The sequence below is a fragment of the Populus trichocarpa genome, chromosome 14 (genome assembly GCF_000002775.5).
Source record: "Populus trichocarpa isolate Nisqually-1 chromosome 14, P.trichocarpa_v4.1, whole genome shotgun sequence".
Taxonomy (NCBI): domain Eukaryota; kingdom Viridiplantae; phylum Streptophyta; class Magnoliopsida; order Malpighiales; family Salicaceae; genus Populus; species Populus trichocarpa.
The window spans coordinates 7,187,405-7,215,067 of record NC_037298.2 but is presented as its reverse complement, the minus strand read 5'-3'; the positions used below and the strand labels follow the sequence as shown (position 1 = coordinate 7,215,067).

The window sequence follows — 27,663 nt, the reverse complement described above, 5'->3', positions numbered from 1 at the left end:
TCTAATAAAAATTATCCTAAAGATCTTTTTTTTTTTAGATCTTAGGAAAACCAATCATACACTTTAGTCATTGATTCTTCCAACAATTGACGAATCACATATATCTTTGATCAAAATTAGTCCCTAACCTTTTAATTTTTAATTTTAAACCCTAAAAGAGAATTAAGTCAAAAGCAAATACGGTAAAAACTAGAATACAACAAAATATACTAAAATAGTCCTGATTAACCAAGAAATTTAAAGAAGCAGGAGTAGGATCATGATCGATTAAGAAAAAGCAATAGATCATAAAAGTTTGAACATGCATGGAGAAGCAGAAGGACTAATTTTATTCAGAGTGGGAGCCATCAACAAAATAACTAATAAAAAATCACAAGATTAACTTATAATTCACGTGATATCAATAGAGAAGAAGTTTAGTTTGTATTATAATTCAATAAAGCATCTTTATCCAATACTAATATTTGTATAGGATTAGCTAGGATTTACATATTTAAATATAATTCAAAATTTATACTAATATATAAAGGTTCATGCAGTCAATGTGAATGATGATCAACGTACCTAGCATATGTAATTTCAATACAATTTTATCTTTCTTCTAGTTTTTACAGCTTTCTTTACTAGTTTTTTATTTTTATTTTTCTGCACTTTAATTTATGTAATCTCTTTCTCTCCTTCTTCGTAAACCTATTCTTTTCTTTGTGTAGTGTTGTTATAGAATAAATAATCTTTTCTCTTATATTCTGTTTGATTTTATAAGGTTGTTACCTGTTTTGTTTTTTAATAAGTTTCTATTATATATATTATTTTAGAAAATAGAAACAATTAACTGGTAGCATATTAATAATAAAAAAAAGGCATCTAAGTGATCAATAAAATTAGAAAATAATAAAAATATAGGTGTGTGTGGAGAAATCATTGAGGATTGCCAATAACCCCTCGCTCCTTTTTTCCTTGTTAATCACAAACAAACAAAAGGTTGTCGTCATAGAGCAGAAAACTTTGGTTTTGATCAAGGGCTTTTTTCCTTTTCTTCTTCTTGATATATTTCTGACAAAGGTTTTCAATGGTTTGGAAGGACATGATAAGGGAAAAAAGTTTCAATGGTTTGGAAGGACATTCGGTGGACATAATCTAATGCGTATCAAATATCTGGGGATATGAAAAAAATAAAAAATGAATTTAAACTTGAATATGCGGAAGGCACGGCCATGATATGCTGCAGACACGATTAGGATTTGTTAAGGAATAATTTGTGTTTAAAGAAAAAACGTGGTTCAAATATTATTAAAAAAAAAATTATAAGTTAAGATAATTTAGTATATAACTAATTAGAACTTTAATTTAATATTTTTTTAATTAATATTTTTTTCAATAAAAATAAATGATCATATTTTATATAAAAAATATTTTAAATCAAAATAAGAATATAATAATTCTTTTTTATATTTTTTATTACAAAAATATGATAATAGTATTTCTTAATTTTATCACAAATAAAAAATTAATTAAAGGGAGATATATAGTGAGAATTAAATTAAAGAGAAAAAAGAAATTATCACCAATCCTTTCATATGATCATCACAATAATTATCAAGAGAATTTGGTTTTTAGATGTCTAAATATATTTCATTGTTAAGCAAATATAAATAACATGATACTTATCGTTCTCTTTCAAAACTTCGTATATTCATGCATTCAATTAAATAAACATTACTATTGATTTATATTAACCTTTTAGTGTTATTGTTATTTATTTTTAAAAAAAAATTTATAGTATATATGAAATATTTAAATCCGTGTTATTGTAGTACTTAATTATTTTTATACTATTTTGTTCCAAGGGTAAGGAGGCCATTACCGAAGCACTAGAATGAACAAAAGTAGTGTTTCTTTAGTACCTTAACCAGTTATGCACCTAGTTACTTCGTTTGACATGTGGTTGTGTGTGTATTATACGTGGAGTACACATGCAGCTCAGTTCATAAATATTGTAATTATACATGGTTATACACAAACAGATCGTAAGGAATAGTTACCAAGACTTTCGAGGATATATCATGAGTTAACATCAAAGTCCATAGGGAGAAGGGTGGGAGGTGGGGGGTGCCCTTTTTAGAGCTAAAGATAAAGCCTATGAAAAAACCCTACTGGGGACCTCCTTGCCCTCTCTTTCATCATTTATTCAGATGAAAGTTCCTCATGCTTGCCCATTTAGACATGGTTGATTATTAAGCTGAATGCTTGTGTGATTTCTAAGAGTTAATAGTGTTTAGGGGCTGCAATTAATTGCAGATTTTCAATTTGCAACTGTTATATACGTGTACAGAATAGGCCGGTAGCTGTTCAAAAAAAATATCTAGCTAGGGTTGGACCACTCCTAACTAGCTGGAGATCCAGCCACAAAAACACACACCCTTGCACTATGATCCAGTTGGCGGTTATCTTGTTTCATAATTCTTGCGCTGGCTTTTTGTCCCCTTCTCTCTTAACTCTTCCACTGATCAAGAATGCAAGTACCGCCCCTTGGTTCTGTGTTCTGATTTTTGACCATGAGCTAGCTGCCGTGTAAAATACCACATAGAGACTAGCTACATTCAACCTGGTGAGATACAATCAAGAGCATGGTGCAAGGAACACTTGAGATGCTTAAATTATGGCATCTAGCTAGTCCAGTTTTGAGAGAAATATATGCATAGCTGAAGAAGAGGGCCAGGAGTTAGCTAACCAGATAGTACACTAAATTTTGATATTTCTGCACCAAAACTCCTCGAGACAATGGGATCGATGGTGTTCATTTTGTTTTGTTTTTTTTTAAAAGAAGAAAAGACAATATTATATCAGTAACCATAGCATATAGAAACACAAGGATGGGTCTCCATCAAGTAGTGGCATCCCTTTCGTGAGGATGATAATGGTAACAACTGGCATGCCCCAGAGTCTAGGACTAAGTAGCATAGGGTGATAGACAAATTTCATGAGGGCTATGCTACTTGAGGGTTAAATAATGGTATAGCAATTGGGAGAGACTATTAAGTGGACCCATGTGTAAGGGGAGGGGGACACACGCAGATCAACCAGGTAGCTTGGAAAGGAACTTGAATGGGGGCGACGATACCCAAATAATTCCTTTTGAAAAATATTATGGGCACGAAACAAGTGGGGGCTACAAGAACTAATAGGATTAGCAGCAGAAGCAGCAGCATATATACGTGTGTGTGTGTGTGTGTGTGTTACAGTCCAGAGCCATAGCTTAGCCACCGCTAGCCTCACCGCTAGCCTCTTCTTCTTCTACAACCCCACACTAGCAGTCTACTGTCCCACCTCTGCCCCTGTAAGAAACCGTTGAGCCTCTCTGGTTGTTAAATCGCTTTCCCTCTTCATTAGATGACACAGAGCCCATGGCTAGATTAGCTAGCCTTTCATTTATTCATGTTTGTGGTGTCTCTTTTTAGTTTTCTCCCCTTTTTCCACCATACGTGTATATACTCGCAGACTCTAATCTTATCGATCCGCCTACAGGTAACCACAGAATTGCATGCCTTCCTTTAGCTGGTTCAAGTGCCATCGCTTTAAAAAATATAGAGGTTCCAAACTCGCTGAAAATAAGTAAAAAATAAAAAATATAGTCCAGGCAATTCCTGCTCACTGCTCGGTACAGCAATATTAATGGCAATTTTACCCGATACGACGCAGGCGAGTATTAAGGATGTCTAACCATCGCTTGATCTGGTTGAATATAATCTTAACACAATTTTGATCGGATCTAATTAGATACATATGTAATCCGACCAAGTTTTTAATTGATGTGGGTGCATCTAATCTATCACTCAACTTGTATCCTGTCACTTTTTTTAATACATATAGTTTTAAATTTTATTTTATGATTTTATATTTTTATTTTGTGATTTTGTGATTCAATTGATGAAGATTTATTAATTCTATTGTTTTAGTTCTTTACAATTTGATTTTATGTGGTTTTTAATAATATATATTTTTTAATTAAAGCGATTATACCAAGATAATTCAACTAGTGGCGGGTCTAGAGCCAAATTCCCTTTATATATATATATAAATAAAATCAAAATTGACATGTCTCTCTTTATTTTTACCTAGTATTATTGTGCTTTAAATCATAATTGAGGAAAATATATTTCTTGATATTATTATTTTTTCATAATTGAGGCACGAGACCCAAATTAACAAATTAAATGAATATAAGATTTTAATTATAGTTAGATGAGCACTATATATATATATATATATATATATATATATATATATATTAAACATTATTTTTTTTAAGAGGTTTCAAATTCGAACTTATTCCACTTAAAAAAAGACATCAATGCTTAATAAATGTTTATAAACTTGCTCGTCTGTTTGCGTTTGTTGGTAAAGTTGCCGGTTCTTTTCATTCTTTTATTCCATGAATGAAACCTTCCCCAGCTGCTTTTGTGATGGGAGCCGCCAGACAAATAAGAATACGAACAGAAATCCATAATATATACTCACGAAAAAGTCTCTTAATTCAACAGCCTAAAAATTATGGCTAATGAGTTGCCGATTCCCTTCTCCTCTTTTTTCTTCATCCTATTAGCCACTAGCTAGGCAGCTATCATTTTAATAAATTTTCATTCTTCTGCTGACTTTAATCTGTTTAGAAATGTGATTGTGATTGTTTTTTAAAGTATTTTTTATTTAAAAATATATTAAAATAATATTTTTTTTATTTTTAAAAAATTATTTTTAACATCAACACATTAAAATGATCTGAAAATACCAAAAAAAATTAATTTAAAGCAAAGAAAAAAATAAAATTTAATTTAATTTTTTAAAAAACGCTTTTAAAACACAAAAACAAACTAGCATTTATTGTTGTCTTCTTCTTTTTTCTTCATCCTATTAGCCACTAGCTAGGCAGCTATCATTTTAATAAATTTTCTTTCTTCTACGGACTTATGACCTGTTAAGAAATATGGTTGCGGTTGTTTTTCAAAGTATTTTTTACTCGGAAATACATCAAAATAATATTTTTTTATTTTTTTAAAATTATTTTTGATATCGACATATTAAAATGATATGAAAATACCAAAAATATTAATTTAAAGTAAAGAAAAAAAATAAAAGTTAATTTTTTTAAAAACGCTTTTAAAATGTAAAAACAAACGGGTATTAATATTGCTATCTTTTTCTTTTTTCTTCATCCTATTAGCCACTAGCTAGCTAGGCAGCTATCATTTTAATAAATTTTCTTTCTTCTACTGACTTAATATTGCTCTCTTCTTCTTTTTTCATCACCTTTTCAGTGCAAATTAATAAATGCTAGTAACCAAGAAAAAAAAGAAGAGTAGTAGGTATTAGCACTATATATAGGATTTCCTTTAATTAGTTCCTTTGTTTTGCCCTTTTGTTTTACACCTCAAAAGCAGCCTAGCTAAGCCTAGTTAGCTAGCTACCACACTCATCCACCCCCAGTTTTGGGTTTCTAGCATAGGTTTTACCCCCATCCGATTCTGTAGAGTTCCAATTGTGCGCGAATGGGATTTTTATTATAGATCACTGACAATTTTACAAAAAGATGTGCCTAGCACTATTTACATCTTCAAACTTGAGAACAAGATTTCTTCACTTTCTCATATGTATGGGGTACTATTCATTGCACTATCTCGGAGATTAGAAAGGTGTCTGAGATTATATCACACCTTCAAACAGGAACTAAAGATACGTTACTGATGCGGGACAAGAGAGAACGGAAGAAAGAAGAGGAGGAAAATAAGAGAAAAGAAAGGAGGTGGGAAGAATGAGAAAAGGAACAGGAGAAGAGAAAGAGAAAGAGAGAAGAATGAGAATTGCAATTCTTGTCGCCTTTCTATAGTTCATCAATAAGATGTCTCTTATGTAGAGAAGAATACATCTAAATAATAAGATTTATAAAACAATCAATTGGATTTATATAGTTCATTAATTAAAATTAAATGTTCAGCAATTAAACCAAATTAATGAAATTTCTTCACATAAATTTAAGCCTAATCTTTTGAACAAAAAATGACAAATTAGATTATCATTCCTCGTTTTAATTTTTTATCATACATGTATATGAATTGGGTATCAATTAGTTTGAACTACCATTTAATTTCAGAGCTCATGATGAAATACAATCCCATATTTTAATCAATTCCAACAAATTAGGCAGATTTAAATGTGTGCGGTTAGAAAATAATATAAATCATATATTGAGACTTTACCTAACAGCTTAAACTATTGAGTTGAGATGATTCTTTAACATGGTATCAGAGCCTTGATGACCAAGTGGTCACGAGTTCGAATCTCACCATCTCTATTTATTTGATAAAAATTAAGCACAAGGTAATGTAGACCTGTATAAGTTTCAAGTCTAAAAAACTTTCACTTAAAAATATATATTAAAAAATAATATAAATCAAGAACTTGAGCTAATCCTTTACAACTAAGTACGTACATGCTCATTTATATATTTTAGAGCCATCATGTTTCTTTCGTACCAAAGTTATTGCAAACATATACTTTATAAGATTAATAATGGTTTAGTTTAGTTGAAAATGAGTTTATTTTTAATTTTATTAATTAGTTAGAGATTTAAATTATAAAAGATCACCAGAAAAAAATTATAATATAGGTGGTGGTATACTCAAAACTTGATGGAAAAAAAAAACTTAATCACAATAGAATGAAAGGTACTGACCCTAAGACACTCTAACTTTATATATATATATATATATATATATATAATTGTTATTGAAAATATAATGACAAATGATGGTCTTAGATTGAAATGAACATGCGATATGTAGTACTGTACATCTCCTAATAGAAAAGAGAGAGGGTTACACATAATTTTAGAATCCGTTTGTTTACGCGATTGTTACAGTTTTTAAAACAAACTGTAGATGTTAAATGTTTGGTAATGATAAAAACACAATTTACCATTCACGTGGAACCCATTCAAATTTTGTTGAAACCGCAGGTTTGCGGAAAGCAGCTCTCGGCTGCTTTTCGCAAACCTGCGGACACAGTAGAGAGTGAATTACTTAAGTGAACGGCGAACACAGTGGAGAGTTTCACGTGGAGAGTGAATTATAATTCACTATCCACTCTTCACTTAAGTGAACAGTGGAGAGTGAAATCCATTGTTCACGTGAACAATGGAGTCATTCTCCACAGTTACGGCCGGACCGGGTCCAATCTAAAGTTAAATGCATTGAACCGAGTCTAACCTATTAAAAAAATTCAATTTTTATTTTTTTTAATTGTGTTTTATTCAAAAAAAAATTAGAAGGAGATCGCTTGATGACGTAACATTTGCAGAATTTGATCGCAATCTCAATTTTGTTCCTGATGATATTTTACCTGATGTTGTTACACGCTTAAGAAACCAAAGAAACTGTAGTCCTTGTCGGATGGATTTCGTACGTGATGAAATTGTAGATAGTTTAATGGAACAATAAAAAAATATTTAATATAAGTCTTATTTATTTCATGATGTAATAGCAGTAGTTAAATTTACAATATTTAAATTAAAAATCATCAATATATTAATTATTTTATAACCTCAATTTGAAAAGTATTCTTTTAACCAAACACATTAAACTACTTTTTGTTCAACCTCAATTTCAACAACGGTTTTAACCAAACATATATAAATATCAAACCAACCTTAACTAAAAGTATTTTTTGTAAAATAACTTTTTTCAAACCACAACCATAAAAGCTATCACAATACCAAACACATAAACTCCTTATCGATCTCCAAGTGTCTTTAATGATTACCATATTATTTCCATTAGAAATAATAGAAGAGAGGGTGCTATTTAAGATTTAATTTTTTATTAGCAATTTATTTATCAAAATATTTATTTGCTGGACCAAAACATTACCAGAATCATAAAAAAAATATAATTACATTTTTATAATTATACCGTAGATGTATTAGATATATAAAAATAATACATTATAATTTTTTGGAACCTGTTTTCAATGTTATTATAAAAGATTTGCAGAGAAAGCCAAAAAAATAAACAAACTTGAAAACAAAAACAAATCATGAAAGGCTAGAAACAAATATCTTGTTAATATTAAAACAAATATTTTTAAGATATATTTCAAATCCTTGAAAAAAAATTCAAAAAAAATAGAAATAGGCTAAAGGAAAAAAGTTACGCAGCTAAACTTTAGTGGATTAGCGCCTAGCCTATTAAGAGATAAGAGCCTTGCGAGGACTCGCAAAGTCAAGCACATACACTCAAGCTTTTTTAAAAATAAAGAGGTGAATGATACACTTCTCTTTTAATAATAATAATAAGTTCAAAAATCTTTTTTCAAACTATTTTTACCTAGCTAAAAACACCTACCAAACATCCTTATAATGTCCATAAATTAATTTAGCAACTCAAAACACCTTGAAATTTGTCCAAAACACACAATTAATAAAACAAAACAAAAAATCTTTCTCACTCCCGGTCTATTTGTTTTGGCAAATTAAAAATTAAAAAATTAACACCTTGAATTGCTCTCAAGAAACCTATTGATATAAAAATCTTATGTTTTGGTATTAGAATATGGTTATCTAATAACTGTTTTTTTTTATAAGTTTCTTTTTTCAATCTCACACCAAGAAATAAAAAAAAATAAGTTTTTGAACCAAAATAACTTTCCGCATAAAATTCTTATTAGTAATGTGGCTTCGTTGCCTTTTACATTTTCATCATTTATCTTTGAATTTTGTTTTTCTTTTACAAATTTTATCTATCAGTGATTAAATAGAAAGCAAAAGAATCTAATCCAAAAAAAAAAAGGTAAGGATAAGAATGAAAAAAAAGAAGAAGATTAAAGTGGTTCACTGTTAATATTAACAATATTTTCACCTTAATTAACTTTTTTAGTTATACTGTTAATTGTTTATTAAAGCTTGCATTTGTGCAACGAAATTACGTGGAATACCACTAACATTAGCTTCTTAGAAAAGGCGAAATGCAGGGTAAAATAAGGAGGGCTCAACAGCTAAGCAAAACAACCCAAGAAATGCGCAAGAAGAACAGTTTGTTTTTGTATTTTAAAAATATTTTAAAAAAATTTGAATTTTTTTTATTTTTTTTGTTTTAAATTAATATTTTTTAAATTTTTTCAAATCATTTTGACGTGCTGATATCAAAAATAATTTTTTAAAAATAAAAAAAAATATCATTTTGATATATTTCCGAGTAAAAAACACTTTGAAAATCAACCATAACCACACTCTTAAACACGCATGAGAAAAGGTCCATGCGGTAGTCTTGCGTTTGTCATTGCCATAGTTTAGGGTTTTTATATCTTAAAAAATATTTTTTAAAATAATTTATTAATAATTTTAATATGCTATTATAAAAAAATAATACTATTTCAATTAAAAAATACTTTTAAAAAAATCATCCATCATACCATGCCATGAAACACACACTTGACTGACACACACTTGAGTGATCAGTGCAAAACCTTCAACTTTTTTTAATGTTTTTGTTAATTACTATCATGCACCTGAAAGCAATTTCTATATCCAGCTGGGCAGATATGATTTATTAGGCATATATAATTACATTAATTGCATTTTTACATATATATACACAATCTTTTTTTAGCAGTTTGACAAGTACTACACATTGCTTGGATCCCATAGGCTCAATATGGCACACTGTTTTGGTTAGAAAAACATTTTTCTGCGTCATGGTAACTTGAAAAGGATTTATTTATTTTCTCTCTGAGAGGAAATTAAGATATTGATTTGGTGTGGTGGTACTGTAGGGCATAAGCCAGGTAATGAAAGTGAGATTTAAGAACTAGCTAGGGCACTGAATGGACGGTCCCGACCACCTGATAATTGAGCTAGAGTCCGATTATATATGTGATCGAAGCATGATCCACACGCACTTTAAAAGCTGGGTGGGGTCTTGGCTGGAGATACGGCAGAGCATGCACGATGATGACACTTTTGAGAGGTTTACTATCCTGTCAACAATGCATGTGATCGATTCGGTTCACATGATATAAAGCCTGCATATAACCCAATGGATTTCCATGTCTAGTCTCCCTACGACTAAAAGACTTCAAATTCCTTTTCGATTCGTCGAGCTATTGAAAAGGGAATTTGGAAAATGAATATCTAGACGTCACCTCCTCCATTAACAATATTCCCCTCTCCCCACTAGTGCTAAGAATAAAATAAAAAACCTTCTTAAAGTGCAATATATATATATATAGAAAATAAAACACGAGTTTTATAAATTAGTTGTTGTAGTCAATAACAACATGGCCAGAGTTGAGAAAATAACACCCTTGAAAAGTTAGGAAATTTACTCACAAAAAAAAACAAAATTATCTATCATAATCATATTTAAGAAGACTCTCAATGAAGAAGTTATAACCATGTACTTCTCTCTATGAACATGCTTAAAAAACACATAAAAAATCAAATTGCATGCAATGAAAATTAATATCATTGAATTCAATGATAATGTTCACATGATGTTTTTTCCTTTAATCCAAGTAATATTGTAAGAATCAAATTTAATGGCCCTTTGATTTGAAAAAACATAATTGCAATCAATATTTTTAAAAGTATTATCTTTTGAATTGCCAAGACCTCAGTTTCATTGGAGTTCATATTAACTATAGAACAAAAGAAAATATAAAGAAATTTATCTCCATGATCTCTTAGAACTCCACCAATTCTAGAAGGTCATGGATTGTTATATGCAGACATGTTAACATTTCATTTTAGCATACGATTAATAGTTCATATTAACTATAATGTCATTCCACAATTAAAAAAAAAAAAAACACCATCTAGAGACTAAGACAAGATTCATTGATGTCATGACCAGTCTACCAACCGAGACCATAACTTTCAAACCATATCATAATACAATATAAAATATATTTCATAGTTTCACTCTTTCTTTTTTTTATAAAATAAACAGATTAAATCATTAATTTCTAATTTGAGCCTAGAGAAGCAGAGTAAAGCCGTTTTGTTTTGAAATTTAGCAGACATCATATTGGTAAAATTATTAAGATGCAAAGCAAACTGATCTTTCAAGAGATATGGGATTAATTTCAAAGGAAAGTTAGGGAGTTGGATGTTACGAACCATTGATTTTAAGAGAGAGGTATTTGAGTTTCTTGCTTGTTTCATAAATTAATTAATTAATTCTTTTCGTGAGGAGATTTCACATGTAATTAGAAATTATGTTCGTTTGGATCTTTGAAGGAAAGAGGAAGAAGTGGAATGGCTACTGAAACTTCTTGTTAGAATGTAAGTGTGTTTGTTCCCTGATTGAAAACTATTTTCCTTTTCTATTTTTTATTTTTTAATTTTCTTTTTTATTTTTTATTTTTTAGTTTTTAGTTTTTTTCAATTAAAAATTTGGAAAACATGTTTATTTATCGATAATGAAGAAATTTTTACATAAAAAATAAGATATACATCAAGATTACAACTATTTTTCATAAAAAAAAAGTCCAAATCATAATTTATAATAGTGATCTTAATATTTTTTAGAATATTAATATTGTTTTATTCAAATTAGAAATTACCATAAAAAAATATTTTATTAACTCAAAAAAGGAAAAATAAAATCTTTATTTTATATTTACAATAAAAATTAAATTTATGAAACTAACTAATTATAAGAATACTTATTTTAATCTTATATTGTTAAAAAAATGCTTGTTTATAAAAGAAAAAAAAATTATATTCTTCATATATTTTCTTCATTTGAAAGATAATAAAAAAGTTGTGAAGAAGAACTATATATGAATAACATCAAGAATGTGTTTTGTAAACTCAATATTTACAAATTTATAGTTAATTTTTTGGCTGGTGAAATATTATATTTGAATAGGAAACTCTAATTATTATTATTTTTCTGACTCTAATTTTTCAAAATATTGAAAATTTTTATGAACAACCTCTAAAATATTCAAAGAGCCAGCGTTTTTATTTCCACTCTTTCCATAGCACAAAAAACTAAGAGGAGAAAACGTTTATACGGAGCTTATTAATGGTTAAACAACCGCAGCGTCATGAATATAAAATATTAGATTAAAACTCTATAGTTTTTATGTTTTAAAAGAATTTTTGAAATAATATCTGTGATGAATATTTGCCTTGGACATATTATGTTGATAGACTAATAAATATATTTATGAATCACTAAAACAAGTTTAAAACTAAAAAAAAATTTGATCGCGCGTTACATCAGAATGATGAGTCAAAAAAGCTATAATTTTTTATCCGGCTATTGAATTGGTTTGAAATATTTACAAGAGTTTTTAAATATTGTTTTCTCTATAATAGTTACTACGTCGCTACGCGAATCGTTAGATCTTTAGATATAAAAAAAATCCCGCTTAGACCCCAGTTTTGGTAATTTTGTTATTTCCCATGTAATTTTGGATTTCCTCCTTTATTTTGGATCTTTTCATGTTTTTGTGTTTGTTTTTTAATTGAGATAGAGTTTCTAACCTATTTAAGGTTTTGTGAATCTCCTAAAATAGTATACTTTATTATTATTATTTTGGAGAAAATAAACCTTCGAATTTGGAGTTTATATTTTCAGTCCCCTTCGCTCATCAAATTTCTATGTTCTTTATCTGTTATTGTCTTTAACTTACGCCTGCATTAGTTTACATCTCAATATTTAAAAAAAAAAGATGTTATTTTAAAAAAAAAAATTATAGTTAATTTATGTTTTTAAAGGGTCGTCTAAGTTATTTTTGGACCTGTCAAGATAATCAGATCATGCCAGGTCAACTCCTATATAATTTAAATTATTTTTCTACTAAAAAGCATATTAGCAATTAGATGTTCTTTTATATTTTAAAAAAAACTAATGCTATAAAAAGAGGAGAGATTACAGATGAAAACTGGTTGAAGTCTTGCTTTTTACGCCTGCGAATTCGGAGCTTCCCATATAAACATGCTGGAACCCCGGATATCGGCCCATTGTTCTGTTCTATATTTTCTTATTTAGCCTATAACATAAGTAGCCGGGTTCTTGAAAATAAACATGGGCCGAGCTATGGTAACCATCGATGTTATTGGGCTGCTAAAACTGAAAAAGAGGCCCATCAAGAATCCTAATTTTTGTTTTTCTCGATAAGAGACCTACCAGCATGGCTGTGTAGGGGAAAAAAAAGGTTTAAGAGCATTTTTTATTAAATAGACTATTTTCATTTTATAAAACATAATTAATTGATTAATAAAAGCCCTTAATCATTACTCGAGTGTCGTCGTAAGCTTAAACTGGCTCTGATTATGGTCAACCATACATGCTTCAAAAGCTAGCTTGGAATCCTCAGTCTTTCAATTACTCTGTTGCAACTTGTAATGACCAACCTTTCTCTTTCTCCAGCGTTCCACGTTTTTGCTCGCGTGAAAAAAATAAATTAAAATCCATTGCTCAGGGTCAGTCAACTCATATTATCTGGTGTGCTCTCGACAGATAAACCACGAACTACCTTTTTTAAATTCTAATTAAATTAAAAATTATAATCTAAATAGAAAGAAAAATCGGAATATATTATAAATTTTAAATAGTAACTTCTAGTTATTATTTTAAAGCCTCCACTTTTGATGACAATGAGATTTTAATCTCATGAAAAACATGGTTTTTAAAATCTTCCATCAAAATATTTGTTTGATTTAAGAGTCAAATTAAAAATTATGTTTGTTTTACTAGATTTTGTGTTGGACTTTTCTAAAACTCCTCAAAACCTATAAAATCTTAGCAATTAAGAAAATAATATAAAAATAATAATCATTTCAAAAATAATAAAGAGAATGCCTCCCCTCATCTCCTCTACTAGTGAAAAACTCACCCTCTAGTTAATTGTTAGAATTTTAACTTGACTATAAATATATTAAATCCAATTTTAGTAGAGATATATTCATATAAAATCTCAAAATCCAGACAAGACAAAACTTCTCGAAACCTAATAAGTCAAGGTCACATGAAACTATCTTTTTTTAAGACGATCAAAACTTCAATTGACTTGTCAGAGTCTCGATCACTGATTGAATTTATAATTTTAAAAAATTAATTCAGTAGAAATACATTTAGTTTGAATGACACATTCACACTTAATCAACCTCTTGAGCAATACCAATAAGTTGTTTTAGCTTTTCTTTCAAGATTGCCTGATTTAAAATATATTTTAAAGTAATTCAGGAGCTTTTTTTTTCTTTTTCTTTATGAAACGTTTTTGCAAAAGTATTGTTGTTGTCGTGGTTATTACAATGATAAAACTATCTAATTTCAAGAGAAGACACCTCATTTATATTTTCAAGAAAAGGCCTGGTGGAGAATGTTGATGATGGGTTGAGATTTTGGTGGTAGTCCCACAAAATGAAACGACGTTGCATTGCTCTTTCGGGCAGAGAATGCTGCATAGTCTTTCCGTATCAGAAACATTCCGTACTGGATTATTATTTGCAACGAGGGAGAGCCTCGGCTTACTAAGGAGAGCAAAAGTTTTATTGACGATTACTTCATCGTATCCAATCTCCTTGATCAAGACTGACATAAATGATCTTGCAGCATTGTTTAAAACAAACAAGCGCCATAAACAATTCAAATCACATAAAGTCCAAATTGAAGTTTGAACATAATCTTAAATGATGGTTGATAATCCCCTTATTACAATCAAAGGAATTCCCTCAATGGAAAAACATGGAACACGGCCATGTCAGGCGTCTACCGCCGCAGCGTGTGCAGAATGTACTCAGCATAAAGGTCCCTGCACCGAACAATGTATAAAAGTTCATAAAAAATGGTACTGCATCGAATTCGATAACTGGCATTGGAAGGAGATACTGAGCACAAATCCTTTTGTTGTTTTGAGAAACTTACATTGAGTACTGGATAGCTTCAACAGCAGAATTTGAAGGTAAAAAGTCATTAACTGCAACCTCCTTGTTCTCATTTTTCTTGTCTGTGCAAGTGTGTTAAGAAATCAGTACTCGTCACATTGTAAACAAACATCAAACAATACTTGCTAAAATTAACACTGGTTAATGCAAGAGAGAAAGGATACAATCTTCAAAGAAACGGCGGATCTCAGAAAGACGATGAGGGGCCAGCTCCCTGATGTCAGTGTAGTGCTTGTACTCTGGATCATCAGCACAAACCGCAATAATCTTGTCGTCTTTCTCTCCCTGCATCAAAATAACAAGGTAATTTAATTGCAATATAAAGGAAAGAATTATCAATGGTAGAAACGTAAACTTTTATGTATCAGTGATTCAATTAGCTTTAGAATTCCAGAAGATTACCTGGTCAATCATGGGCATAAGTCCAATAGCCCTGGCTCGCAGAAAACAGCCAGGAAGGACAGGCTCCTACTAAGATCAGAAATTCAATTTGATCACAAGGTGGGAAATTAAAAAACGGTACCATTATGTTTGCAGGAAAAACATTAAGCAGAATCTTGAATTTGAAATTAAATATCAAATAGAAATCAAGTCACCTGCATGAGTACCAAAACATCCAAGGGATCATTGTCTTCGCATAATGTGCGAGGGATGAAACCATAGTTGTGGGGATAGACCACCGAGGAATATAAAATCCGATCGACCTAAGCATTCATTTTGACAGAAAAAACAAACAAAAGGCTATGACTGATATGAAAAGAAAGTGTAAAGAACTTCCTCCATAGTCCAGAGTCTAGGACTATTTTTTTTCAATTTTGATGGATGCAGAATTATTCATACCTTGATTAGTCCTGTCTTCTTGTCCAGTTCGTATTTGACCTTACTTCCTTTTGTTATCTCAACCACCTGTTTAATCCAAGGGGAAAAAAATCAAGAAAATACTTTACCATGAAAACTACGAGCTTGGAAATCACCACTCAAATGTGCACTCTAGTTACAAGTCACAATTGTTTCTTGGGCAAAGGAACGTTAGTGAAAACTTAAGCAAAGAAACAAATGATTTGACGCAATAGTTTTCATATGATCATAAATATGTCCTTTATTTCAGCTTTTTTGTAGGGTCTATGCAGTTTAATCTTATTTGATAGATAAAGTTAGAAGAAAGACTTACAACATTGAAAATGTGGGGAGCTCCAGGCCCTGCAGACAACATTTTTTTAGAGCATAATTAATTTCACAACTCTTCTTGAATGTAAATCAAATACAAACATCAAATACGATCATCTTCTGCATAAATACCAATTTCAAGATCATGCCAAGGATGTGCAGCAACAGTTCTCCTTGACAAGGATGAAAGGATTCTCTCGTTCAGACGGGGTGCTTGGCGCTTAGCTTCAACAACTTCATTTTCTTGTGTTTTCGTTTCATCACTCATCTGTAACCAGAAGAAGAAGTTACTTCAATGTCTGATGATGATTGTTGAACTTGCAGCAAATTATTCTCAGCTAGATAAAGCTCAATTCAAGGCAAGTCTAAATATTGTATAAACATACAGCCCAGGAGGGACCAAGAGAATGCAGACCATGGATCAATATTATTCATACAATTTAGGATTCATTTACATTTCGTTGGTATAAATAGCTAAATGACTTAACACTGATCTAGTGTCATCAAAGACTTATCAATAACATCCACACAGGAGATTGACAATCCAAACCAGTTCTTGCAGTGCCAAGTTACCAAGACCTAATACAATGAATCAATATCATCAATTTCAATGGCGCGGAGGTGATTTATCGTGAAGATTAGTTTGTGTTTGCATTTAAATGGATCTCCAATTATTGTATCATTCTCAGGAATTCAGGACCACAAATTTAATTAAACAACTTTTCTCTTCAGTGGAGTTCAAGATGAATATATATCTGATCTTGACCTTAGCTCAAAATCTTAGTATCTAAGCAAAAGTTAGAACCAAAGTTTCTCCCACCCAAAAAAGAAGAAAAAAAGATTTGGGATTTGTGCCTGTGCACAAGAACCCAGAAAAAGACATAACATTATGAAATGTACGGTGATATCTACAAAAACAAAGAGTATCAAAAAGTTTGATCGGTGAGTATTTGCAAAGAATCAGAAAAAGGGAAAAGAAAAAATAAAGAAAAGAAACCTTCTTTGCAAGGAAAGAAGAAAAAAGAGCATACCTTGGTCGACGAAGAAGGCACAGAAATATTGAAAAGAGAGTAGGGGCAGGGAAATGATCCTAACCTTGCGAGAAGGGTGTGCAGTATATAAGCGAGATATATGTTGTATTGTATGGTATTTATGGAAGGAAGAGGGAGAGAAACAAGGGTTGGTCAAATCGTCGTGTCTGAAGAGGAGAGAAGGTAGCTTGAAACCTCCTACAGCTATTTTTAGCTCAAAATCCTTAAAAGATTGTTTGTGTTGTCATCGTGTGTAAAGAAAAATGAATTTTAATGTCAAAGGACTGATAAAGAAACGCAAAGTAATCGTCCATGGCCATCTATTGTGATGCTGGTTAAAATTGACCTTGTCCATGGCCATTTCAAAAAACAAAAAACAAAACAAAAAAGGGGGGGAGAAGACCTTGTCGATCCAACCAACACAGGATGACAATTGCAATCGGTAGGTGAGAACTTGTACAGTTTTTTTTTTTTTTGTTCTTTCGATTCCAATCACTTATCTCCAATTAAATTCTTTTGAAATTTGAGACCTGGGAGCTCACAGAAAAGAAAAATACTATAAATTACACATTACAAATTACAAAAAAAGAAAAAAAAGCTTGTAGGAAAATCGCTGTACACTTGGAGAGAAAATCACTGTGGAGTATTCCATGATAATTTAAAAAAAAAAACAATATTTTTGTCCTTGTTTAATTCGTTGATATCAATGGGTCAAATAAATATTTTATTTCATACTTAGCTTTGAATAAAAAATCAGTTTTATTAGTTTAGAGGGATTAAAGTTTGGGGCCCCGATTTTAGAATTTAACAAATATTAAGTCGCTTTATTTTGTTTCATTAGGGATTGTTTGCGCGTTCAGGGCAAAAAATAAAAAAACACACACATGTGGGGATGTCCGAGCTAATTTGTACAAACCTCGACTAATTTTTACGGGTTTTAAAGTTAACGATCAGGTAAATTTCTAGTGGCTATCAATATTAACAATCACAGGGATCAAACCTAAGATTATAAGAAAAACAAACTCCTTGATCTCAAGTTTTTATCATTAAACTACTTACTTGATAGTTAAATATTAAAAATATATATATATATTTTTATCTTTTATATTATGAGTTGCTCATCTTTATATTAGAGATTTTGAATCATACGTATCATATATCATGCATCGAATGTTGTAACTCCTTGGCCATAGACTACATGCAAGATTTTGATTCAGATTCATCCGGTATATTTTAGTTTTTTTTTAATTAACATGGACGTTCAGATTAACTTACGTGCATCTCAACTAATTTCACAGGCCTTGAAGTTAACGACCATGTAAGCTTCTAGTGGCCCTGAGATTTACGAGACTCGAACTGGTGACCTCTAGAAAGCAAACTCAGAGTCTGACCATTTGAGCTACACTTATCGAAGTTAGATTTTAGTTATTTTTATTATTGTTGTTGATGTTGTTACGAAGATTATAAGAACCTAAAAGAATATCTTGTCGTTAGTTTTTTATTAGCGATATAAAACTTATTTGGGATTGTGATAACGATTATGGTTTAAAGTATTTTTAATTTAGAAATACATCAAAATAATATTTTTTTATTTTCAAAAAACTATTTTTAATATAATACATAAAAAATATCTAAAAACATAAAAAAAAATTAAAAAAAATATATAGTTTACATCACATTTCCAAACACAGTGTTTGTGCTGTAAGAACATATTCCTCCTTCGTGTTCAAGGCTTAAATAAATAAAAACAGCTAGGAAAGTCTTGACCTTCCTTCCTACCTGCTGGTCCAATTTCTCCAACACGTTTCCAGTTGGCTGCACGTTCATCGAGTGACTGAGAACCCCCCTACTGTCCATAGTAGGTAGGGTCTCAGTGGGCTGTGAGTGTCACTCAGCGAGGCCTTAGTTTATTCCTTGATTTGAGGCTGAGTTTTGTGCATTTTCCGGATAGGAAGTGTAAAAGAGGCGACATCCGCATCTGTGCCTTATTCCCTCTTCAAAAAATCAGTCATTTTGAGATGCTTTCTTATCGGCTAGAAGGCTCCCTCCCTCTTTGATGCGCTTGTTGTGCTGCCATTTTATGTTAAATTTACGGATTGATGTCCTTCTCGGAAGATCAATGCTATTTTGCAGCATAGCAATAAACATTCAACAGGAAAGAGTGATGTTACGAGAAACTAGAAGAATAAACCTTGAATGGAGAAGAAGCCTTCAATGGAAAGAATTGTGTTGCAGAAGCAGAAGGAGTAATAGCAGATTGGAAGCAGCAGGCCAACATAACAGTTAGGGTGGTTAGCAAGAATTTGCCGTGGGGTACCAACAATTTGACACGTGGAATTGCTAGTTAAGGCTGTTACTAGTTGGTTAAATAGTAGATCAGTGGCATGTTGTACTATGTCCTGGTCGGGTTAATTTTTATTTTAATATAAAACCGATAATCTCTTAGACGTTTCTTTTAATATAAAAAAATTTGTCTAGGAGTTTATAACGATTTTATAGGAGAAAAAGAAATATGGCATCCGAGAGTTAGATCATTGACTTGAAAGAACGAGTTTAATAATTTTAATTAATTTAATATTATAATTAAAAAAATTAATTTTAAAAAATAGTAAAAAAACCTAAGTTTGGTATGAAGGTTTTTGTCTCTAAACTTCTATGAGATAGTATATATAAGCTTGAAAAAAAAATATATTCAATTTGGGTGGAATTTTTATTTTTCAACTTAATTTTAGATTTTTAGAGTTATTAGATGATTTAGAAAGGGTTTGACTTTGTTTCTTTAATTATTTTGTGAATAAAAATAGATTAAAAATAAATTTTTTGATCTAAATGGTGGTTGGGTTCTGAGCATATAGCTAATTAATCGATATTGATTTAGGTTGATCTAACATATTAATATTTTAATATTTTATATATATATATAAAACATCTTAAGATTTTATATAATCAATCCACATGGTTGGATTTTTTATCATCTAATTTTTTTTATATTAAAATAAAAGTTTTAGTTTGATCCGGAGCGCGGTACAGTGGCATTGTAACCCGCTAACCGTCCTAAATGAACATGTATAAGATGGTGGTTCTGTCCTCTTAGCTTGATGGACTCCACATTGTCCAAGACACAAGGCCCATCCCCTTTTTTGGGCTCATGCCTCCTGTGTATTAAGGCTTATTAGATAGGTTATCTGGGGGGGGCCATCTTCATCTCGAGGGCAAAGTTTTTAAATATTCAAGTCAAATCTCAAAATCCGAATATCACTTTTTCCCCAACCCCCGAAACCGACAACGGCATATATTAGCCAACAGAGATTTATAAGAATTTATTTTTTATTTTTTAAAAAATCTTTTATTGTATTTTTGAATTTTTTATGTGTTGATATTAAAAATAAAATTTTAAAATAAAAAATTATTATTATTATTGTGTATTTAAAAAAAAAAATTATTTTAAAAAACAACCACTATCACACTCTCAAATAACTATAAGCATGTTTGTGTATCATCCATCAATATTTCAATAGTATTCTAGGATATGAGAGATGAAAACAAGAGAGACAAGATAAAAAAAAATAAAAAGATATATTTGTGTTTGCTAGTAATATACAAGATAAAATAATTGTTTTTGTATCTTGTTTAGTTATAGTGGACAATATAAAAAAAAATACGAAAAAAATATTATTTTATCATTAACATGTATTACTATAAAACTTATATGTTTTAAAAAATAATTAGATTTTTTTTTTTACTTTAGTTTACATTAAGTGTTAAAATTAATAATATTATAATAAATCTAGTTATAAAACTAGAACTAACCTAGCAACGTGACCTGGAACTGGGCCAGCCCAGGGCTTGTAATAGTCCTAGTTTTTAAAAAAAAAAGAATGATTAACTCGACCGACCCGATTAAAAAACTAGGATGAAACACAAGTAAAAAGCTAGTTGACTCTTTTTTTTTTTTTTTAAATAACAAGGTTGCCTCAATTATATATATATATTTTTGGGTTGACCATCTAGATCTGTGACTTGAACTTGTCTCGAGTCAACCCTTGAGTTAACTTTTAAAAATATAATAATAACCATTTTTATTTTTACATTGACTCGGGTCAACCAAGCCCGTGACCCGACTCTCGACCAATAACATGGGCTTTACCTTATATTAACTTTCGAATTGGGTTTATTATTATATATTTTTTTTAAATTGAAAGATTTTTACAAGTATATTATAAAAATAAAAATAAATATTGTATTTGGTGACATGTTCTCTTTGCAGCTTTTATTTTGAAAATATATAAATTCTCTTAAAAATTATTCAATTTTTTTTTATATATATATATATCTTTAACCACCACGTACATTTGTATAGTCACTGTTTCTGTGCCTTGTATTCCAGCAATGTAATGAAAAGCTACCTAAGTGATTAGCATGCACTTAATTAATGTTCCTCTTTTTCAGCCGTAATTATCACATATAAAATAAAAGAGCCATCAATACCGAAACAAATAATAATAATAATAATAATAAGAAGAAGAAGAAGAAGAATTTTAATGGGAATGCTCACCTAAATTAAGATGTATACACGCACAAGGAATTATAATCCATAACCAAAAGGAGCCCAAAATTTAATGCCACGTTATATATATATCCCAAAAAAGAATTTATACAGTGCAAACAAAAACACCGAAAACCAATAAATAAAACAAATAATAGAAGAAAAGGAGCATAATTTGTCTGTCGACTTTGCGTTCTCCGATCCCCTCTATCCTGTCATTCATTCATTCCATCCATCTATAGGCTAACGGCGTCTTTTCCCCGCATTACACAACACCGCACCACACGCATAAAGATCAGCAACACCAAGACAAGACACAACTACATGAAACTGCTGCAGCAGCAGCAACATTATAAATATTTTTTCACTCTTTAATCACACCTCCACCAACACCAACACCCACACCCAGTTTTTTTACTACTACTTTTTTTTTTTCCTTACTTCACTTGTTTCTTATTTTTAGATGGAACCTAATCAGACTCGTTTGGTCGGTGATTATATACTTGGCTCCAGAATCGGGCGGGGTTCTTTTGCCGTTGTTTGGAGGTCTATACACCGTTTTTCCGGTTTACAAGTTGCGGTTAAAGAAATTGACAAAAAACTGCTTACTCCAAAAGTTAGTGAGAATTTGCTTAAAGAAATTTCTATTCTTAGCACTATAAATCACCCCAACATTATTCGCTTTTTTGAGTCTATCGAGGTAACTACGCTCCCCCTCCCCCTCCCCCTCCCCCTTTTTTTTTTACTACGATCTTATGTTCTTGCAGTTATTTGATTTTTTTTTTGTAACAATATCGTTTTTTCTAGACTGAGGACAGGATATTTCTTGTACTGGAATACTGTGAGGGAGGTGATCTTGCTTTTTATATTCAACGCCATGGGAAAGTGACTGAGGCTGTTGCAAGGCACTTTATGAGGCAATTGGGTATTGTGCATGATCAATTTTGTACTATCAATCTTGCTTTTATAAAATTTTCCGGTGGTTCTGTTTTTATGAATTTTTAAAATAATTTCTTAACGTTTGAACATGGAAAGATACTGTTTTGGGTGTTCAACTCACGCTTTTAGTGTTTTCTGCAACTGGGTACCTGCCAATGTAACAATTCTTTTTGTCCTGGCTGTTTAATTAGTGTTATATTGATTATAGTGACCTATTTGGGTGTCTGTTTAAGTTTAAGATGGCTTGCGGTTTGTTTTAAGGATGATAAATATAAATTGAATGGGGAAAGAGGATATTTAATTCAAGGTTTTTTCATAATCGGAAAGCTGGGAGGTTTTTCACAAAACAATTTGTTGGGAGTATATTTATCCCTTCCTTTTACTGCTGTTCACGAGGGAACTAAACAAACATACTCTATTTTCATTTTTTGGATACAGCTGTGGGGTTGCAAGTGCTTCAAGAAAAACATCTTATTCACAGGGACTTGAAACCACAGGTACTTGATTATTTTCGTAGTTCTATTCTGGCAACATTTAGTGAGATTATCTTATTGCTGCAGTTGCTGTGAATAATCTTATTCTGGAAACAGAATCCTTTTTGTTAGGGCCTGTGCATCTGCACGTATTTTTTCTCATCTACTCACACAGTACTCTTATGTTCCATTCCAGTTTGTTTGCCCTGGTTATTAGCAGCTAATTTAGCTTCTCTTCCTAATGTGATTTTAAACTGAGAAGTTATCGTACTTGCAGAACCTACTTTTGTCATCAAATGATTTAACTCCGCAATTGAAGATAGGTGATTTTGGCTTTGCAAGGTAAGCATGCTTTGATGTTTATGATTTTTTTCCCGGGAAGTGCTACTACTTTTCAATCCTAGTAATTTCCCCCAAGAATAGAAATGTCATTTGTTTTTAGCATACTCAACCAAGTTGAAGCTGCCCAATTTCCATTTATCTGGCTTGCCTTCGAAGTTTCACCGTGGTGTATCTAGCCCCTATATATTTCATAAGCCACATCCTAATTTTGTTTTTGTCCTTCAAAGAGACAATTTCAATAATGTGTTCCAATTCCATATGAGACCTCTTAAATCATTTCAATAACACCACATGCTGCTGAGTGCAGATTTATGTTCAGCTCTTGGTCTAGGGAGTGGTCATGGAAGGGCCATTGCTGGTTTCTATTGTCAGACCTCTGTGCAAACATAATTTTTTAGTAGCTTTGCTAATGTATTTGTTAACTATACATAATAACTAGTATGTAGAAAAGTCTAGTTCACTGGGAAAATTGTGAAAGCAACTTCATTCAGCAGCTAAACATGACAAAATTCTGTTATTGATCTAAAAAGAAAAAACCTAAAATACTAAGTTGCCACGTAATGTTCATGAGATACTCTCTTACACTCAGTCATCTCCCTGAATTTCTAATATGCCAGGTCCTTGGCATCATCAGACTTGGCTGATACACTATGCGGCTCACCATTATACATGGCTCCAGAGATTATTCAGAATAAAAAGTATGATGCAAAGGTGATGTAACATTGAGTTTACATGAAATTGAGAGTAGTCGAAGCTAATTTTCAAGTATTACCATTAACATAATTTCTCATATATGCAGGCTGACTTATGGAGTGTTGGCGCAATTTTATTCCAGCTGGTAACTGGGAAGCCGCCATTTGATGGCAATAGTCAATATCAGGTTTCAAAAGAATTATATGCAAACCAAACATAATGAGAAACATTAGGTTTTTCCATACATTATGCAGCTCAAGGCTAATTCTCACTGCTATTTCTGTACACAGCTTTTCCAGAATATTTTGACATCTACAGAGCTGAGGTTTCCACAAGGTGCTTTGGAGGAGCTGCATCCAGATTGTGTTGATCTATGCAGAGGCCTTTTACGCCGAAACCCAGGTACTGATTACTATGGTGGATTTTTGTGCTTGTATATGTGCACATGCTTGGTGCATGTCTTTGCGTGTTGGTGGGGTGGTTTAGTGGTGGAACTACACAAGCCAAGTTAAAAATGTACAAGGGTCACTGCATAGTCAGTGCTATAACTTACCTACAAAATTTTCATGTAAATGTTTCAAAACTTTCATTTGCAGTTGAGAGGTTAACATTCAAAGAGTTCTTCAATCACAAGTTCCTTGGGGAGCCAAGGTAATGTTCTGAAGTCTGAACCTCCATTTTTATTATGCATTCTTATTGGTGCATTTCATGTAAGCTGACACTTTCTGCTTTGGCTCATTAGCAGTTTGGCATATTGAAGCTACTTACATATGTTTACTAGCACAAAATTTTGTAGGCTATTGGTGAGTGCCAAATCTTCTCCACTTCCACAAGTGAAATCAGTGGCTGGGCAGTTTGATGCGTCTGCTTCTGATACAAGGTCTCAACTGGAGCATGACAACTTAACAGTGCTGGAAAAGGTCTGTGACAGAAATGAAAGTGTTCATGGGTCTTTGCCAAATATTGTGCATGATAGGATGGGGAAATCTGCTGATGGCAGCCAATCTTTGTCGGATCAGCTTCGAGGTCTGTTTTTATTATATTTTATCCTGTTTGTTTTCTTAGATGTTACAGTTTAAGCTCGTGTTTTTTTTTTTGGCAAGCAATGATTGTCTCTTTTCTATTCAGTAGCTGATTTAATGGAGTCCATAGAGAAGGATTACGTTATTGTAAATCGTCATTTTGCTTCAATGGAAAATTTCTCTTATTACCTTGAGACATCCCTGCATGATAGCTCCACCAGCAAAGCTTCCATATACCTGCCTCAGAAGAATAACCAGGATACAGTAGTTGCTACACAAACAAAGGAGTTTACTGGTAGTTCTGTTGGCAGTGCAAACAATCCTGAGGTTCATGGATCAGAACCATTAAGTGCGTCATGTGTGCCAACTATCTTAAGGGAAGCACAACGACTACCCATACTACATCCCTCGATTAAGCTTCAATTCTTAAATCAGTATGCACAGGAAATTTCAGAACTAGCCCAAGAAAAGGTGAGTTTTTAGGTATGTTATGCTGAGCTCTTGTCTAACTTTTGTTGATTAATCCGTCAATTTTGGACGGGTCATGTAATGGAAGTTAAAATTCAGAGTCATCACTCATCAGGCATATTCTTTGGTTAGCACAAAGACGAAATGAATTATAAATCCAGATGATGCCTGTTGAGGCAGATGTACTATACAGTTGCAAAATTACATGAACAGAGGTTTTTTTTTTTTTGCTTTGCTCTTAAGTTCTTTTTGAGCAGCATGTTCAAAACACTAACTCAAGGGAGCTGGCATTTTTTCCCCCAAAGCAAGGAGCTTGCAGCAGATGGCAGATGTTATATGCTCATTGTTTTTCATAGTATTTTATTTGTTGTGATGTTTGAGTTCTTAAGGTGTTTACATGATTCCTGTTTCCTACATCATTGATCATTAAGGCACCAGGCATCATTATCACAAACCTTATTTCTTACGAGAACCACTTTTAGTATTTCACATGAATTCTTGAGCTAAACCACAATGATGTGTGCAGAAAATTTCATGTGCTATCACCAAGCAGCTGAAGAGTAGAAAGGATACACATATATAATACCACTGCTAAACATACTTGCACATGCCCAATTGCTCTTGAACAGATCTTGTCTATTAGTTACTGTTTAATTTCCTGGAGAAATGGTCCCATTCTGTTTTTGATGTAAAGTTTTGCTGTTGCTTGCAGTATGATGCAGGAATGTTTCTAGAATCATTTTCAGTTGAGCTTGTTGTTTTGGCTATATGGAAGAGAGCTCTCGAAATTTGCGAACACTGGGTGGCCTCTACTGGAGGGAGCAAATTACATGAAAGCAGTTCAGCCAATGAATCTGCCCTTGTTTATGGAGGCACAAATTTAACTCCACCTGCAATTGGGAAATTGGATTTTATTGAGCCTTCATCAGCCTGCAAGTGGGCAGAAAAAGGGTTCATTCTTGCATTTGATCATGCAGAGAAGTTGTCAAATAGCCTCCGAGACATGGATGGTATGGCTTATATCAATGTGCTGTACTTATGCATGTATTTTTTTCCCCCGTGTTACTGCATTTGCAATTTCCTCATCTGTCAAATATGCTGTAGCTGCTGCTGAGATGCCTGATGCCATGGAGCTGATATTCCAAAAAGCACTTGCTGTTGGGACAAGTGGTGCTGTAAGTGACCAACATCTGTGCTGCATGCGTCAATTTTCCTGTTCCTTTTACAAATACATTAATGCTGGGCAGTTCTTGTCTTCCTTCAGGTAGATGAGTATATGGAGAACAAGGGTGGTGCTGATAACTCATATTCCAAAGCAATGCTTCTGCTACATTTTATAATGGAAGAAGCAACATCTCTCCCATTGAACCCTCCATTTTCATTAACTCCTGCTAGTAGGAAGCGAGTCAAAAGCTACATTTTGAACTTGCAGTCTCGTAGGTCTCGCTTTTCAATGTTGCAGCCATTTCCTGAACAATCCTCGGATTCACTTACCAAGTAAAATGCAACTCGTGTACAGCTACTTTTAGAAACTTTCCTATGCTGCAGATCACCAACACATCACCTGGAAATTAAGGTCAGATGTGGCATGCAATTTTAAGTTTGCATGTTTTGTAAAATGGACGCGCACAGTAATATGCTAACATGACTAAAGAAGCACTTTGATGCATGTATGATGTACAGAACATACAGCAGACTCGTCATCCTGGAAAAGCAATAGTCTGTGTTTGAGTTGTGTAAATAAGACAGATTCTTCATTTTTTTTTCCTGGAAAGAATTGTGAATATGAGTGCTTGCTTACTTCAAGTTTTAAGTTCATCATTGTTACCTCAAATCAGTTGTATTCAAGGTCTAATATGATGAGGTGAATAACAGATTCCCACTTTCAAGAACAAGGATGACAAATAGAGCATGCTAGTATTTGGAGGCAAAATTACGAGCCTGACCCATACGTTATTCGATTGTTCGATCAGCCATCTAATGGTCTTGTTGGACGCAAAGCCTCAGACACGACCCCCTGACCTCCCCAGGTGAG

The 27,663-nt window shown here is 32.0% G+C and overlaps 2 protein-coding genes across 5 annotated transcripts; one reads left to right on the top strand and one right to left on the bottom strand.

Moving 5' to 3' along the window:
- Positions 1-14,530: 14,530 nt before the first annotated feature.
- Positions 14,531-17,521, bottom strand: LOC7486812 (soluble inorganic pyrophosphatase 1). Of its 2 annotated transcripts, none has more exons than XM_024584486.2 (9): positions 17,210-17,521; positions 16,247-16,382; positions 16,119-16,147; positions 15,788-15,853; positions 15,544-15,651; positions 15,350-15,415; positions 15,112-15,232; positions 14,928-15,009; positions 14,531-14,814 (listed from the first exon to the last, which is right to left on the bottom strand). In XM_024584486.2, the coding sequence occupies exons 2-9, from the start codon at positions 16,380-16,382 to the stop codon at positions 14,772-14,774; spliced, it is 651 nt and encodes a 216-aa protein (XP_024440254.1). In that variant the 5' UTR covers positions 17,210-17,521; the 3' UTR covers positions 14,531-14,771. The 2 variants fall into 2 exon arrangements, with proteins under 2 accessions (XP_024440254.1, XP_002320239.1); XM_002320203.4 differs by having other exon boundaries at positions 17,146-17,489.
- A 4,336-nt stretch (positions 17,522-21,857) lies between these two features.
- On the top strand, positions 21,858-27,434 carry LOC7455371 (serine/threonine-protein kinase ATG1a). Of its 3 annotated transcripts, none has more exons than XM_024585306.2 (13): positions 21,858-22,307; positions 22,499-22,616; positions 23,069-23,127; positions 23,381-23,445; positions 24,063-24,156; positions 24,245-24,325; positions 24,429-24,540; positions 24,735-24,789; positions 24,935-25,164; positions 25,267-25,631; positions 26,341-26,638; positions 26,733-26,803; positions 26,893-27,434. In XM_024585306.2, the coding sequence occupies exons 1-13, from the start codon at positions 22,155-22,157 to the stop codon at positions 27,127-27,129; spliced, it is 1,938 nt and encodes a 645-aa protein (XP_024441074.1). In that variant the 5' UTR covers positions 21,858-22,154; the 3' UTR covers positions 27,130-27,434. The 3 variants fall into 3 exon arrangements, with proteins under 3 accessions (XP_024441074.1, XP_024441072.1, XP_002320905.1); XM_024585304.2 differs by having other exon boundaries at positions 21,859-22,391; positions 25,270-25,631; XM_002320869.4 differs by having other exon boundaries at positions 21,859-22,391.
- The last annotated feature ends 229 nt before the right edge of the window (positions 27,435-27,663 follow it).

Bases quoted from the DNA above. Each gene is read 5' to 3' on its own strand.
- LOC7486812 (XM_024584486.2), bottom strand. From the start codon at position 16,382: ATGAGTGATGAAACGAAAACACAAGAAAATGAAGTTGTTGAAGCTAAG. The intron at 15,416-15,543 runs GTGACTTGATTT...TGATCTTAGTAG, and splicing joins ATGTTTTGGTACTCATGCAG to GAGCCTGTCCTTCCTGGCTG. The intron at 14,815-14,927 runs GTAAGTTTCTCA...TGTTCGGTGCAG, and splicing joins GAAGCTATCCAGTACTCAAT to GGACCTTTATGCTGAGTACA.
- LOC7455371 (XM_002320869.4), top strand. From the start codon at position 22,155: ATGGAACCTAATCAGACTCGTTTGGTCGGTGATTATATACTTGGCTCC. The intron at 22,617-23,068 runs GTATTGTGCATG...TTTTGGATACAG, and splicing joins GCACTTTATGAGGCAATTGG to CTGTGGGGTTGCAAGTGCTT. The intron at 26,639-26,732 runs GTATGGCTTATA...AATATGCTGTAG, and splicing joins TAGCCTCCGAGACATGGATG to CTGCTGCTGAGATGCCTGAT.